General features: G+C 42.6%; 1 protein-coding gene across 1 annotated transcript in view; it reads left to right on the top strand.

The window, feature by feature from the left end:
- Positions 1–16,629, top strand: part of MOB3B (MOB kinase activator 3B) — a 186,552-nt gene that overhangs the window by 55,726 nt on the left and 114,197 nt on the right. The window contains exon 2 of the mRNA XM_044756594.2: positions 9,108–9,723. Coding sequence (XP_044612529.1) covers positions 9,306–9,723 — 418 coding nt within the window. The 5' untranslated portion in view covers positions 9,108–9,305. The remainder of the gene's footprint in view (positions 1–9,107; positions 9,724–16,629) is intronic.

Raw genomic sequence — 16,629 nt, 5'->3', positions numbered from 1 at the left:
TTACTGGAGCTCACTCACAATATTAAGTGGGTTACAGATGTTGGGGGGAATACTGAGTCTTTATCAGATCACCTAGATTAATATTATTTCCTTTTGCCTGGAATTAGAAGTTCATCCAAATTAAGCAGGAAGGAAGCGTATGATTTCTTTCTCTCCCCCTGTGCAGGGCTCCAATTGCCACGCCCTCCCCCCATCTCTTACTCGTAAACACTCATTTGCATGGAAGCGAATCATTTTCCATTACTCATTTCATTTCTTGGTTTTGTGTCAAAAGTTGTAGTTCCCTTTCTTACCAGCCACCGTGTCAATATCTGTATAATGGTTCTGCATTTATGAGGTGCTTTCACAGGCAATATCTCTTTTAATTGTCACAATAACCTTGACAAGTAAGCACCATAATCTTTAAAGAAGACAAAACTGAGGCTCGTAAAGGATGTCTTGTCCAAAGACATAGCCAGTTAGAGTCATTGCCAGGACCTGAATCTGTGTCTCCTCACTCCAGACCACAAAGGTTCAAGAAATCTAAGTCTTTGAGAGTGACACATGACCCTGTCCATAGGGCTAGGGCTGCGTTCTCCCATCCCCTTCCCTAACCCCTTAGAGATGCCCTAGAAGATCCTCTGTTTTTTGTGAACGACCCAAGTCTAAAGAGGCAGTCCTAAACTGGGGTTGAGACCTTTGGAGTCAGCTTCTTTACTTACAGGTTCTATGACCTGGGGCAAAGTTGTAATCTCACTGGGTCTCAATATCCTTCAGTGTAAAATGGGGATAATGGTAATACCTAACTCATAGGGTCATTGTGAAAAATTAAAATAAATAAATGTTATTGTTACTGTCATATAATTAGGTTGAGTAGAATTTTAAGCATTCTAAGATAGGTTCTAGGAGGCTGTTTGGTCTCTTAAGAATCTGACTCTCTATTAAAACTTGCATCATGATATGATTCAAATGATGATGACAATAATAGCAACAACCACATTACTCAGTACCTACAATGTTCCAAACGTTTTACATATACACACTTGAATTCTCACAGCAGCCCTCAGATGCTGTGCTCTTAGCCACCCGGTATAGGCCTCTAAATCTTGCCTGTGGTTGGCATCCATTTTACCCACTCCCCCAGCTTAAAATAGTACTCTTTTGAAAATTAGAACAGTATTTTACGATTTCCAGTCTTCTAGACCATTTTGTGCTATCTACCCCCTTTCAAAGATCTCTTCCAGATGTCACACAGAAGTTCCCATAGTGCCAGGGATAAAAATTTCCCAGACCCTGAGACTCAAATTCACTTAGCATAGCGAAGAGTAAATAGGTCTGTTGACAGTTACAGGAACCAGCTTCCTTGAATTTGAACATTTTTTCCTTTAAAGCAAGACTTTTCCAAGAAAAGAATTGGCATACCCCGTCTCAAAGAGAAAAGAAGGAAATGGCAAGTGACATTGACCTTTCTCCCAATATCTGATGGAGGTTCTGAGTGACATCACACCAGCTGACATCCACCTGTACTTTAAAAAGCAAAATACATCTTTTGACCTGGTTTAATTCTTTATTTCAGCTGGTGTATCAGCTCTCTCTGTTCTTCCCTCCCCACTCTCCATTCCCCTATCCTCACCTGCCTTAGGTATCATGTTCTCAAATCATGTCTTTTTTTTTTAAACCACAAAAATATTTGCTAGCTAGTCCAAAGATCGGGAAATAATAGAGCAAGTGGTTACTGAGTTGGAGAAGGTGTTTTTCCTCTTAAAAAATTAATAAAATAATTAGGATTTCTTTCATAGATATTAAATGGGCCAACTGAACTTTTATCTTATAACAATTTTACGTTCACTATTTATTTTTAAAACTGTGCTAAGATTGGATCAACCCTATTTAGGATTGGACTATAGATTGCCATCTTCCTCATTATTGAGAATCCAAGTTAGTCTCTACTGGCCTCTGGAAGGCCTTTGTGTAAGAGAACATTATTCTCTGTTTTTGTATTGATTTTTAATTTTAATTTAATTTTATTATTTTTATTGCGGTAACATTTGTTTATAAAACATTATATAAATTTCAGGTGGACATCGTTATGTTTCGATTCCTGTGTGGGTTACATCATGTTCACGGCCCAAAGACTAGTTACCATCCATCACACACACGTGAGCCTAATCACCCCTTCCACCCTCCCCCCTCCCTCGTCCGCTGTGGTAACCACCAATCCAGTCTCTGTCTCTGTGTGTTTGTTTGTATCTTCTACTTATGAATGAGAGCACATGGTATTTGACTTTCTCCCTCTGACTTATTTCGCTTAGCATAATACCCTCAAAGTCCAACCATGTTGTTACAAATGGCCGGATTTCATCATTTCTTATAGCTGAGTAGTATTCCGTTGTGTATATGTACCACTTCTTTATTCATTCGTCCCTTGATGGGCAAACATTTTTTTAAAAGTCTGTCCTTCAGCAGAATGTGAGTATGTGGTGAATTAAACCAAATCAACCCCACCGTTGCCTATCCTTCCATCCTTTCTACTCTTGGTCACCACTGAGTGCCTTCTTCCAAATGGCAATGTTGCTGAGTCTGTGAACTGGGTCTCTGCTGTGAACACCTGTGCATTGATTGATTGATTGCTGCTGCTGCTGCAGTGTACAAGGTTGTGAACGATGTTTTCATTTTTGGAATATTTACTCTTTAATGCTAGAATGTTCACACAGGTGACTACATAAATAAGCAAATGAAACAATGCAACTTGAACGGACATTAAAGAGCTAGAAAGTGATGGGGAGTGAAAGTGGTGTGACAGATTCTGTAGGCTGTGTCTATTTGTATGGATTTCTGTGATCAGAAATAACCTTGGCATTTTGAAGCTCTGAAATCATGCATGTCTTTGAATACTAAAACGAGGCAGCAATGTTTTTCCCAACTAATCTACAATGCAATGATATGGCACTCACCATTGAGGAGGTAGATTAGTTGGACAAAACAAAGCAAAACAAAAGCAAAGCTGCTTCTCAGGTAGGACTCTCTCCAATTTTGGGATTGTCTTGTGAGTAAAAAAGTAGCACCTACTAATGAATAGGCAGGAGTAAAGCAGTACATAAAGGCTGATAGAATCACATTCTTAAGCACGTCCTTTATTGGATCCTGGGAAGGTCAGATAATATTCATTTTATTCATACACAAACCCCCCCTCCCCCCCCACACACACACTCTTCTAAAATAACAACCTAATGTACTTTTATTCAGAATTTGGGGTGTGGGAGGAAGGTTCCGTGGACTATTCCAGCCTTAAGGAGAAAAATGTAGTGGAGAGATCAGAAATCGGACTAGTCATTCTTTAATTCTGAAGAGCTGGAATTTCAGATAAGAGGGGAAAGGAGCCCCCCATTTGAGAGAGCAATTAGAGACATGTCTTGACCTTTCAGGAGGGGGTGCTTCAGAACAGCCCAGCAGCTGGTAAATTCCAACCTCAGTGAGTTGGCTGTGAGCTTACGGGTTGAGGTAGAGTCCCTAGATAACAAAAGACAGGAGGTCCAATTTGGTTTCACTTTTGTGGTTTCACTTTGATGCAAAGGATCCTTCATTCACTCACTCATTTATTCATTCATTCAGCAAACATTCAGTGAAGTTGGCTCTTTGCCAGGGACCATCCTATTTCCTTGGGCCCCAGCAATGAAGATGACATGGTGTACCTCCTCGGGTACTTCTGGGGCATTTCTCTTGTGGCTTTTCTGTAGTGAATTGCCCTGCCAGCTGGTCCTGTCAGGAGGAGTCCTCTATCCCTCAGATGAGATATTGAACTTCTTTTTTCCTGACAAATATCAGCTTTGGTCCCTCTCCTTTCCATCTTGCCTGCCTTTCTGTGCCACCGAGGTCTCTTTAGCGGTGGTCACAGCTGGAGAAAATAGATCTGTCTGGAGTGAATGGGAGATTTGTTTCATTTCTTCCTTATCCTTGGCAGGGACTCTTTGATTTTCCAACTATTAAGAAGAAGACATCAATAGGGAAAGAAAAATAAGAACTTTCCTTGCCAACGTTGCTTAGTTACCTTGTCAACATTCCCTTGCAGCCCAGCCGAATTCTCTCTGTATATTTTTAGAGTTCACATGTTTTATTGCTATAATCGATCTATTAAGCAGAAAATATGGAGAACACGTGGAGCTCCTATCAATTTTATGCTGTTTATTTGGATTTCCATTTTTCTCTTTCCACAAGACCTCTCTCTCTCTTGTCCTGTCCATTCCTGACCTGAGTAATACTGTGAAGGAATCAGATCACTACCCATGTGGGTGCATTTCACTTTGTAGCTTAAAAAGCAAAAGCCAATAAACTAACCTCAAAACTAGACAGCAAATTGTGGACTTTTCAAAGGTGGGGACCAGGTTTTAAGGAGCTCTGTGTCCTTGGTGCCTAGCCCTGTGTCTGGCACATAAAAGGCCTTTAATAAATATTTATTGGTTGAATGAGCAATTGACTTCAAATATTTATCAAGAACCAGCATTGTAGTGGGTGTTCTTCAAGATGTAGAATTTGCTTATAGTTTCTTCCCAGGGGGTAAAACTAATGACTTATTCTTTTCTTCCTGGAGATTGGACAAGGACAGAGAATAACGGCTGTGTTGTTGCCAGTGCAACATTTGATTTAACCAAAGCCTCTTGTCTGCACGAAGCTGCAGCAGTAGTAGCAGCAGCCTCATGCCATCTGGCATTCATGAAAAGGTGTTCACTGAGCACCTCCCGGGTGCTGGGTACTGTGTTATACAAATGAATCCAGATCAAAGACCTGGTTGTTGTCACCATCTGTCAAGGTGACTGTAATCAAACTATGAGTCTCTCCTCATTCTTGTTCTCAAACACACATACACTCAACTGAAGAGTATGTTTGTGAAGCAAACTGTCGACCAAACAACAAATGGAAATTTACTTAGTCATCGCTCTACCCAGCCAGTCAGGCAACCCTTTAGCCCAGTGCTCCTCAAAGCATATACTCCTCCTGAGATTTTGTCAAAACTCTTACTTAGATCTACTAGGTCTGGGGTGAGGCCCAAGAGTCTGCCTTCTAACAAGCTCTTAGTGAGATCAGGCCTTGATACTTAAAGTGTCGTCCATGGACAGTAGGTGTGGCGTCACGGGGAGCTTGTTAGAAGATCAGACCCTTAGGTGTCACCTCAGACCTACTGGATCAGAACCTGGATTTTAACAAGATTAGACATTAATGTTTGAGAAGCTCTGCTCTAGCCATTTCATAAGTCAACAGTATAAACTATGGGCAGGGGCCTGGTGGGGCTCTGGGTTAAAAGTCAGGCCAGGTAGATTTGCTTTTTCCCTTTTTCTTTTCTACAACTCTTTTGGATACCTGCTCCAATATAGCATCTGACACTCAAATAAAGACAAGGGAAGATGCCTCTTTGATCAGTCATTCAGTGGCATGATAAATTTATTATCCATCCTGGATTGTCCATTATCTTTAAACATGGGGGCTCGACAACCAAACTATCCACTCTGCAGAGAACTTTCATTCTAGACAAAAAAGTTTGACCAGAAGAGACACCATCATGTCTGAACACATCAGAATGATTAACACATTTGGAACAAGCTCTAGGAGATCAGAACTTCTGTTTCCTTGTCTATAAAATGGAGATAACAATACCACCTGTTCTAGCTTCCTTTATGATCCTGTTGGGAGGAGCTTTAAAATCTACATGTGAAGTAGCTTTGAAAACATAAACATGTTCATGAGAGTTTAAAATGGCTTTAGTGAGAAAGAAATCCTCTATGTTTCAGTGCCAGAGAGGTCTGGGTTCAAAATTTAGCTATACCATCTACTAATTTTGTGATTCTGGAAAATTATTTCATTTCCTTGAGCCTCAGTTTCTTTTTATGTAAAATGGTCATAAAATATTCGAGCATGCAAGGTTGCAGTGAGGATTAACATGTTAATGATATAAGTAAGGGATCTGGTGCATAGTAGAGTTTAATAAATGGTAGCCAAGAGCAGCACATTAAGGGGCTTGATTGAGAAATAATCCTCCAAAGATAGCTTTTCTCTCAGGTAGGCCTCTTACATTGGAGCAAAGAGTGAGTTTAAAGCTGGTTAAGGTTTTGAATAAATGCCCATGTAGTTCAAGAGAGTGATATCTTAAAGTTCGTTATCTAAGTGTCTCTGGAAGAAAAATCCCCAAACCTCAAACAAGGTTTTAATATTTATTTAGATGTTTGGGAGTACCAGCCAGTGCAGGGCTGTGTGACCAGCAGGATTCGCTGTGATCATTCTGTCTCCTTCACACACTCTCATCAAAGGCGCCAGAGGGACTTGACGTTGTCCACAGGAGCGTGACACTGGTATGGAGGAAGGTGTCCACGTTGGTGTCCATGCAGGCAAACACTCCAGACCATGGGAAACAATAGAACTAGTGATACGGAGTGTCATGTACGGCGGCTCGCGAAGATTGCTCTGAGGACCGTGGGGAATCGATGGTACCCTCATTATCAGAAGAACAGAACAACAGGTCTTATCTGCTGGAGACATGAGGCGGTGGCTGTTGCATTGTTACTGCTTCACTGTCAGCAATTAAGCATTTGTGATACAGAGGGACTATTGTCTGTTTTAGAAGAAAAAAACCCAAGTCCTCATCATCTTTTCTCTGTCTTCCCAACCTCAAACTCATACTTTTGTTTTGGAAATGTCCTTTTCAGGCCCTCAGTTTTCTTAAGCCTCTTTTCAGGCAGGCTAAGCCTTTGGGAAGGAATTCTTGTGAAGAAGAGGTCGCCCCTTTCTTTCTCTAGAGTTTGCAGAGTTTGTGTGATGACCTCCTTCCGTCCTTCCTGGTGAAATCCCGAAGTACCCTGGAGTGTGAATTCACAGTCTCAGAGTGTCACATGGCCTGCTTTTCCACATGGGTCCCGTTGTGGGGTGTCTGTATGCCCAATGCCGTGTGAGGGGGGAAACACTTCACCAATATGGCATTTCAGCGAAAACCTGATAGGAAGAGGGTGGGGTTAAGGGAGGAAGCGAGCGGACTGAGGCTGCAGGCAGTGGCCAGAGGAGGCATTCAGCTGAATGATCAGTGGTTCTGAATAGAGTGCAGTCCATGAGAAGGAATTGGGATGGCTCAGGTATATTTTTTTTCCTGAATAACTTAAGGTTGAATGCATCACCAAGCCATGTTTGAGTGTGGATGACAGAACCCCTTCTAGGTAGGGAAAGAGTTCTTCAGTGGGGTTGTTCTCCAAGTCTATTTCAACAGATTCCATGATGGGCCCTTTTGACTCTGGCCGTTGCTGTTGGCTCATTTTGTTAGGGCTTGACCCTGAGTGGATCAGTTCATTTCCTGTTTCTAGACCACAGGACACAGTCTTCACCTCTGGCCAGTCTCTACTTGTGGTCTTTGGGGGATATGTGGATGGAAGCTTTGGATAAAGGGCTACATGAACCAGCAGGAAAGACAGGTTGATGGGTATCACATTTTAGAATATAAGGCCACGTGGAAAAAGCGTTTGCTAGGAGTCAAGAAACTGGATTACAGTCCTAACCATGCCCCCTACTAGCTGTGGGACCTTGTTAGACAATTTTATCTCATGGAGACCCACGAGATGATACCTACTATAAATCTACTGTAAACCTCTCCAGAATTTTGTCAGCGTCAAATGAGATAATGGAGAAGAAAACATTGGAGATTTCAAAGCTACACTGTCCAATATGGTAGCCACTAGCCACATGTAGCTAATTGAATTTAAATTAATTAAAATTAAATAAAAGGAAAAATTCAGTTCCTCAGTCACAATAGCCACATTTTAAGTGCTTAGTAGCCACATGTGGCTGGTAGGTACCATATTGCACAACAAAGATGTAGAAACGTGCATTATCACAGAACGTTTTATTGGACAGCTCTGCCTCAAAGTGCTATCTAGGGTGTGCTATTTTATATTTATTTATTTTTTTGAGGAAGATTAGCCCTGAGCTAACTGCTGCCAATCCTCCTCTTTTTGCTGAGGAAGACTGGCCCAGAGCTAACATCTGGGCTCATCTTCCTCTACTTTATATGTGGGACGCCTACCATAGCATGGCTTGCCAAGGGATGCCATGTCTGCACCAGGCATCCAAACTGGCAAACCCCGGGCCGCCGAAGTGGAACGTGTGCATTTAACCGCTGCACCAACGGGCCAACCCCTAGGGTGTGATAATAAGGATATAAAGGCACAAAAATCATAAGCTACCTTGTAGGGGTGGTAAATGCTGTCATAGTTAAGGATTCTTAGAAAGAAACAGAACCCACTCAAGTTAGCTGAAGTTAAACAAGGGATTTCTTTGACTAATTCAGGAAAAGCATATGGATCCCAAGGGCTGGAATCACAGCCAGGCTTCAAAAGAAATTGGGACCAGTTCCTAGAAGATTATCAGGAACTGAGGAAGCCACTCTTTCCTTCTCACTGTCTCTCTCTTTTTCTCTTCTTCTCCCTGTGGCCACTTGTGCTCTTGTTTCTGTTCTTCCTCCTCCTCTTCCTCTTCCTTCTCTCCTTCTTCTTATCTCCTCCTTCCCTCCTCTCCAGACAAGGTTTCTCATCTGCACTACACATGGTCTAAATAGGGCTCAACCAGACCCAATTTTCATCACTTCTCAGGGGTAATGCCTAACAAAGGCTGGGTCCTGATTCCAAATTCCCAGAAGAGATATTCTTATTAGCCAGCTTGGTGCAGTAGCCACCCCTGCTTCAATCAGCTGTATCCAGGTGGGTGGAGATAGTGGCTCCCTGCTGATTCACTAGGGACAGTGGGGGGTGGGGCAGATGCTCTCAAAAGGATCACATGTGGGATGGGATGGGTCATTGACTAACATGCTCATCCTTAGCACCTTGGAGAGGTTCACTGAGCCTATGATCACACAGAGAAGTCACCAGAGATTGGACCAAGGCCATGAAGAATAAGAATGTGACGTCTCTTCTTCTTTAGTTATTTGCATGACTTGAATCACCAGTACAGAGTCCTAGGGGTTTGGCTTAATCTCCGCATCCGTATGCCTGGATAGAAGTAAGCACAGCCAGAAGCAAGGTGGAAATCAGGTCTAAGCCTTTGTCATTTCTTAAACGCAAACTGGGCACTAATGAGACCCTTTTCTCTCCTGTCTTTAGGAAGAAACATGAGGTTCTCCTAGAAATTACTCAAGAGGAAGATGGAAGGGGCTGTTTAAAATAAATTAAAAGCTGCAGGCCGCAAGACTGGGGCCAGAGGGCTGGCAGTGGAAAACCCTGTTGGGTTGTGAACCCTCACTGAAAAGTACCAGGTGCCTTTTTGCTTCCTGCAAAAGAAAGGAAGAGAAGGAGAAGACCATGTCCATGGCTTTGAAGCAGGTGTTCAACAAGGACAAGACCTTCCGGCCTAAGAGGAAATTTGAACCTGGCACACAGAGGTTTGAGCTCCACAAACGGGCTCAGGCGTCCCTCAACTCAGGCGTGGACCTGAAGGCGGCCGTGCAGCTGCCATGTGGGGAGGACCAAAACGACTGGGTGGCGGTGCATGTGGTGGACTTCTTCAATCGGATCAACCTCATCTATGGCACCATCTGTGAATTCTGCACCGAGCGGACCTGCCCTGTGATGTCAGGGGGCCCCAAATATGAGTATCGGTGGCAGGATGACCTCAAGTACAAGAAGCCAACTGCACTGCCAGCTCCCCAGTACATGAACCTTCTTATGGATTGGATCGAGGTCCAGATCAACAACGAGGACATATTTCCAACGTGCGTGGGTAAGTCTGTGACCAGCTTCTTGGTTATTTTGTCACATCCCGCCCAAGCCCGCAAAGTTTGCAGAGGCTTTTTCCAGGCCTGCCTTTGGATGCTGGCTCGCACCCATATCAATATCTCCCTAAGTTCCATCACTCGCATACCTGCAATTTCTTTTTCCATATCTAAGAACCTCACTGAAATTAAGAAAAAAAAATTATTTGTGGATCACTTACAATGATTTTATGGACCTCTGTGGTACACATACCACATGCTGGAGAACATTGACTTGGTGAAATGTTAGATTTCATCTCGCTGGCTTCCTTAGGACTAGACTCCAAACCCACCCAGATATCCTGATAAGATTTTGATTTTTGGACTAAAGAGTTATTAAAGCTATGTTAACTCTGGTGCAATCACTGATATTCATCTCTCAGGTTAAGAAATCCCGTGATTTCTTGAGAATCCATGGATTTGCTTGGGGATCAAATGAACAGGGGATCGGCATTCTGGGAAAATAGAGATATAAGCATTCTGTTCTTCCTTCTCCTGCTCATAGATTGTTAATTCCAGGCTGTACTGTTAACTGCTGGCCCCTGTGAAATTTGAAATTTGAAATGCAAATACTTTTGTTTGCTTTGTCCTCTGAGCCATAAAACTCTTCAAGGGGATGGACCAAACCCTTTCTCCCTCTTATATTTCTTTATGCTTCGCATCCCTGGATGTTCCATGCACTGACAGGCTGAATTTAGAATTGAGTGTTTTAGGTCCTAGGTTCAATAGGAATGAGCAATCTCCTGCTTCCACTGTTGTATCTCCCCTGCCTAAAGCCTGGTGCCCTGGAAACTTTGTAGGCACTCAGGAAATACTTGTGGAATGATTGAAAAAATACGTGGGCTGTTAGAAAGTATTATTAAAAAGCTCTGAGATGGTTGGGGTATAAAAAAAAATGTTTGAATCACATTGTTGAAATCGCCTCTAGATGGGGTGTGTGTGTCCATGTGCCATATGAAAAGTTGAGGTGGGGCATATGGAAGTAATTAAGTTTATACCAGAAAAAAAAAGTATATAAATTGATGAGGGCAGTATGTACATCTTGGAATATTCAGCACATAAAGCAATTTGCTCAGAATCCTGGTGTTGACTTGACTTGTCCAGTTGCATCATGCTCTTTCTCTCTGCTGTCCCTTTTTAAGGAAGGAGGTAAGTAGGCGATAGTTCCAAGCCCCTTGGCTCATCAACATGGGAGGAAGAAGGCAGTTTCAAAAATTTCCCTGGCCGTGTAATAGGCACCTTGGAGGGGTGGGAATTTCTTTGGTTCATGTCTTCTTGCACTTTCATTAACTGTCAGAGTCTTCTTTTAGAGCTGAGAGGAATTTTTCTTTCCCCAAAGCATTACAAGCAACTTCCAATGCACTGTGCAGAACATGTGATAGTAATAAAGATAAATAAATGTGGCAAGGAGACCTCCTCTTTGTCCTTCCCCGTCTGTTTCTGCTCCTTGATGCTTTGAGCTCTGGGCACTTCTGCTCTTTCTGGCAGCTGTAGTGACCACACAGAGTTGCTGACCAGAAATAACATCACAGAGCCATGGTGTGGTACTTGAGAATGAGGAAGCTTCTGGCGGTCTCCTTGGAAAATAGGACATCATAGGTAGTTTTTTACTTTGCTTGGAGGAAATCTGTGGATGCTGCCATATCCTCCAGATTAATTGACTCTGCTGTCTTTTTCTAGCCATTTCCCTAGCCACTCAGTGTGCTTGGGAAACAGACTTCCCTGATGAGAATCCTCTGTTTCAGCTGTTCCCAATCTATGCTGCGTAGTTACGCCAGTGTCCTGAGACATCTTAATAGGTTTACCCTGATTGATTTTTCCAGGAAAATTAGTTTGGGAAATGCTGAGTGAAATTGATTTCTTTACTGCAGGACTTTTAATATGCTAACGCCCATTATAACGTGCATATTTCTCTCCAAGAAAGGAATACTTCAGTATAGGGTGTTTCCTATTTTGAACCTGGTACCTTTTTTTTTTTAATGGAACACCATTAGCGTCTCTTGGGAAGTGTTAATCTACATAATAGTTAGAGTTGTCAAACTTTTGTTTGTATAAGAATTTCTTGGGCCTTCTGTTCAAAATGTGAATTCCTTGGTCCTCCCCCCTAACAACTAAATCAGAATCTCTTAGGTGAGACCTAAGAATCTGCATTTTTTATAAACAGCTACCACTCTTCCTCTGTTTATTGTAACCACCCTGAAGCCTTGTCATTCCCCCAGAAACAGTCTGTTTCTACCTCTCTGGTTTTATCCATGTTGTTCTCTCCTTCTGGAATCACCCATTCATTCTATCTAGTGAATTCTTATGCATCCTTTATACCAAGTCCTCTGTGAAGGCTTTCACCCATTAGATGTAAGCCTCCTAAAGTTATGGAATATGTCTTATTTATTTGAATATCCCAGGACTAAGTCCAGTTCTGGTACCTTATAAGTTGTTGAACAGATGGATGGAAAAATCATCTTTATAAAATCCCAACGTGTATAGCGCTGGTGATCAAAGCGAAGTTAAAGAAATGTCTCTAAATCCTTTATCACCAACCCTGGGTATTTCCTGCACTTTTCTTCCACAGGGCTTAATTTTCTCTGTTTAGTTTTTCTAAGGTGAAATGTTAGGGTCTGTAAAAACCACCACCATCCCCCATCACCCTGAGGGTCTTCATCCGCATTCTGCTCACCTCTGTTAATTGTCCTCAGACAATATTGTTGCTGTCTTTTGAAAGAACTTATCTTCAGGAACCACTTTCTCTGTTAGAATTCATTTCCTCCTCTTCTTCCTCCCCCTGATTCCAGCCTACTTTTCTTTTTTTTGATCTTTGTGCTGCCGTGAGTCAGTTTTATAGAAATGAGCAAGATGTCTGTCAGGAGAAAGTAAAAGAAGAAATTTCAGCAAAGAGCCGACCCTGGGTGGGTAAGAAATGGGGAGTTCTGCTTAGCATTATCACTTTGAGTCCCAGGCATATTTCGTGCATTGTGGTCTGGGAATTGGGAGGGGTTCACACTTCACCTCCTCCCCACTGTGATCCAAGGAAATAGGACCGGAAAATACTGACAGATGTGAAGGCTCCCCCCTTAGTTAGGTATTAAAGGATATAAACAGCTGTTGATCTCTGCCATTGAAACATGGAGGAAAGAAAAGCTTTCATCTGTTCCTGGATTCTAGTTGCACTAGGATACCCATGCCATTTCAGAAGTCGAGCTTTCTCAGTTGGGAGAATACCAAACAGATGTGGCTCCCTTGTGAACCATAGTCTCCTCCACTCTCCCTTGATCCCCTCAGCTTCCTTTGTTAAAAAGCCAACAGATGTCCCTGTTAAAGCTCCCAAGACAGCAGTAACTTCAGAAGCAAGGGCCACCTCCCCTTCGACTGTATCTTTTTAACCACTTTTGGAGATGACAGAAAAATAGAAAACCTCAGCCTTTTTTTTTTATTCTGTTTCCTGTCTAATTACAATAATTTTTATGTTCTGGCCTCCAGTCTCCCTGTTTTTCTGTTATATAATATGATTTAACATCTTAGAGCTGACAGAGAAAAAATGAGCAGAAAACATCGAGCTCCTCCAACTCATGTTTTTAAAAAGTCTTTGAACGGGAGGAATAAGAACACTTAAAACATAATGACAGGATCTCAGACAGCTCTATGGTTTTAGAATATTTGGATGTCGGGGAAAAAAGAGCAGGGACGAGAAGGAAGAGAAGCGAGGGAGGGAACACCCATCTATGAAGCCTGCTCAGTGCCGGGCGTTGTACCTGCCAGTGTCCATCTTTCTTAATTCTCACCGTAACTCAGTGAATTAAATATCCTATTTTACCAGTGAGGAAGCTGGCTTTTAAACAAGATAAGGGGCTTTCCCAAGGTCTTACAGCTAATAAGTCCTTTAGAAGTCAGGATTTGAACTCAAGAGTGTCTGGCCAAGAATCTGTGTCCTTGTCACTTACTGCCATTCATAGCATCTATCTTTGTTTTCAAGTTTTTCTTCACATGGCTAAAGACATCTCAATCAATGATTTTAGGAGGTTGTTTAGGATGGAGAAAATTTCAGAAAACCTGATTTTGCTATAACTTTCAAAGAGATGATTCTTTTTTTGTTTCTATTTTGTTCTGTTTTTGTTGGCTCCTATTTAAAAATCACCTCTGAGGTACCTGAGGCGTGTATCCAGGCCCTGTAACTGTTCCCACATTCCCTTCTAAGATTGGGAAGAGGGTGCCTTAGCCTCATGAAAGTGCTTTGGCGGCCCACGACTACCTGTTACTGCCATTCAGTCATTCATTCATTCAATAAATGTTTGTTGAGCACCTGCTCTGAAGCAGGCTCTATTTTAGGCACCAAGAGCGAGCAAAGCAGACAGAGTTCCTGTCCTTGGGCAGTTTCCGTAATGGCCAGAATGTCTGGTTGCTCCAAATGGCTCTGCACGTTTTTCCTAAAATGAGTAGTTTGCTCACTGGTCAAGTGTGTTGTGGAAACAGTTGCATCCCTTTGGCAACCTTTCTTGTGAGATTGCAGCTGAGTTTCATCCTCTCTCAAAATATTATGACCGGAAACATGAGACGAGAAAAATGCCCATAGGGATGAGCTTTTCAGACATGGGGTGTCAGAGAACTGAGTTTCTAATTAGCCTTTAAATTTTAACTTTTTATTTTCTATTGTACAACTCCCTCTTTTTTCTATTTAAATCTGTATAACGCTGGTAAGACAGAATGTACATCAACAAAATATATTTATAGTGTGGTAGAACAAACAGTGGACTTGTAGACAGACTCGGAGTTATTCAGCTGGCTCTGCCATTACAATGCTGTGTGACATTGATAAATGTGTCGCCTCTGAGTTTATGTTTCTCTGTTTGTAAACTAAAGATAATAATTTGATCTCATGGGGCTGTTTTAAGGATTAAATGAGGAGTGTGAGTAAAAACACCCAGTCCAGAGCCAGAAGCACTCCTAAGAGGTGCTTAAAAATAAATGTGTGTTCATTGTCTCTCTCCCTGCGTATATTTCTGCATAACTATCAACCAAAACTCATGGAGACCACAAAAATAAAATGCATTGTGAAAGACAACCAGATTTGTAAAAACTAGCAGTCTTCATTGCTGAGTTGCTCTGTGACAGGGGTCATAAATACTTCAGGTTGTCATCTCTCAAAGACTTTGGGAAATGTCAATGTTTCTTTAGGAGCTGGACCAGCTCCTGGTTTCAGGAAGAAGCACCCAGCTCTTTAGAGAGAAAGCCACTAGGATGGGTCTTCTCTCTTGCTTTTCAGAAGGCTGAGTAGTAAACCTGCCCATGTCCAGTGTCAAACCAGCTAACCTCAGCAGAGGGTGGGTGCAGGTTAGCTGGAGAAGTGGGGAGATAGACTGCTAGTCGCATCTTTAATGACAAGCCTCTCAGTAACATCAGTGTTGGGCGAGGTTACTTGGATGTGATCTCTGGAGAGGATGGGAAAAGTGTTCTCCGTGCCAGGAATGGAGTGCTTGGAAGAACTTGGCAAGTTTTTCCAAGGCTCTGGAAACATTATTTGCCTTTGGGATCTAATAAACTATTTAGTTCCCTAAAACTTTACTAGTCAGGAGAGCATAATAACAAAGCTGCCATTTTCTGAACACGGACTACCCTGAACACTTTAGCTGCGTTATGTTGTTTAATCTGTAAAACAACCCCATAAGGCAGGTAAAACAACCCTGCAAGGCAACCATTTCACAGATGAAAAGGATTAAGTATCCTGCCCGGGGTCACATAGGCAGAGCTAGTATTCAGATCCAAGATGGCCCAACGCTGCAGCCCACTTCTCAACTACTCCAACATCTCGTGTCCGTGATGTTCTTATCCCAGAATCAACGTCACCCTTGATTTACCCCTGCCTGTTGCTTCAAATGTTAAATCCTTTCTAGGAAGTATTCTAAGACAAACCCAGCAGTCATGGAGAGGGATGTGAAAACAGACAGGGCCCTGTATCTGATGCAGATTATACTGGGTCCTTACTGATGGGAACCCCAAGATTCTGCTCCTTTTAAGAACTTGCCTCCTCTAGATTCTGATGTTACCCAAGTTTGTTGAGTTGTCCCTCCATGGAAAACAGGCAGAGACAGTTGAATCCACTCTTCCCCACCCCCACTGGCTGCTAGAGAAGTGATGGTCTATTGTGCACTGTCACATTCCCCACCCCCACCTTGTTAACCCAATACTTCGGTGACTTGGTGGCTGAGTTAATGAGGACAGTGTTAAATAATCACCCTCAGTCAGCAAATCCCAAGAGACACCTATGAAGAATGAGGAGGGCCTCCTGTGTGCTAAAGAGCAGAGAGGAAGGAGTGGAGACAGGAGGCCCAGAGGGCCTAGCGTCTGCCCTGCAAGGACAGGCTAATTACCTCCTGCCCCACCTGCACTCATTCTCCATTACCTGTGCTATGTAATTTTAATGGGCCATATCTCAGGTGACAACTTGTTACATCTCAGCATCAGCTGGGAAGGGAAAGGAGATATATGATATTCCGTGGAAAACAGATGAAAAACAAAGGCCATGTTGAGTAGGGGGCAACTGTTGCTTTTCTTCTTTTAGTGGATGCAGACATAGTGTCCTTCCTTGGCCAGTGAAGCCTGCATGGTGAAGGTCATTGCTGCATGGAGAGGCAGGCCAGCTCAGTGCCAAGCTTTAAAGGATGTGGATATGTATCTGGAAAAGCAGCGGGATGGAGAAAAATGACTTAACCAGAACTCTTGCCCAGAACAGAGTATGGAGTTGGAAAGCACAGTTATAGAAACCACTTGAAGTGAGGATGAGATCCCCAAGAGCATGCTGTGTTGTCACTGAGGTCCCACCTTGGCTTCTAAAGAGAGCACAGGTTTTTCTTTATCTGAGCAGGACGTATCAGCAGGGCCCTGAC

The sequence above is a fragment of the Equus asinus genome, chromosome 23 (assembly GCF_041296235.1).
Source record: "Equus asinus isolate D_3611 breed Donkey chromosome 23, EquAss-T2T_v2, whole genome shotgun sequence".
Taxonomy (NCBI): domain Eukaryota; kingdom Metazoa; phylum Chordata; class Mammalia; order Perissodactyla; family Equidae; genus Equus; species Equus asinus.
This window is presented reverse-complemented; position numbering and strand designations above follow the sequence as displayed.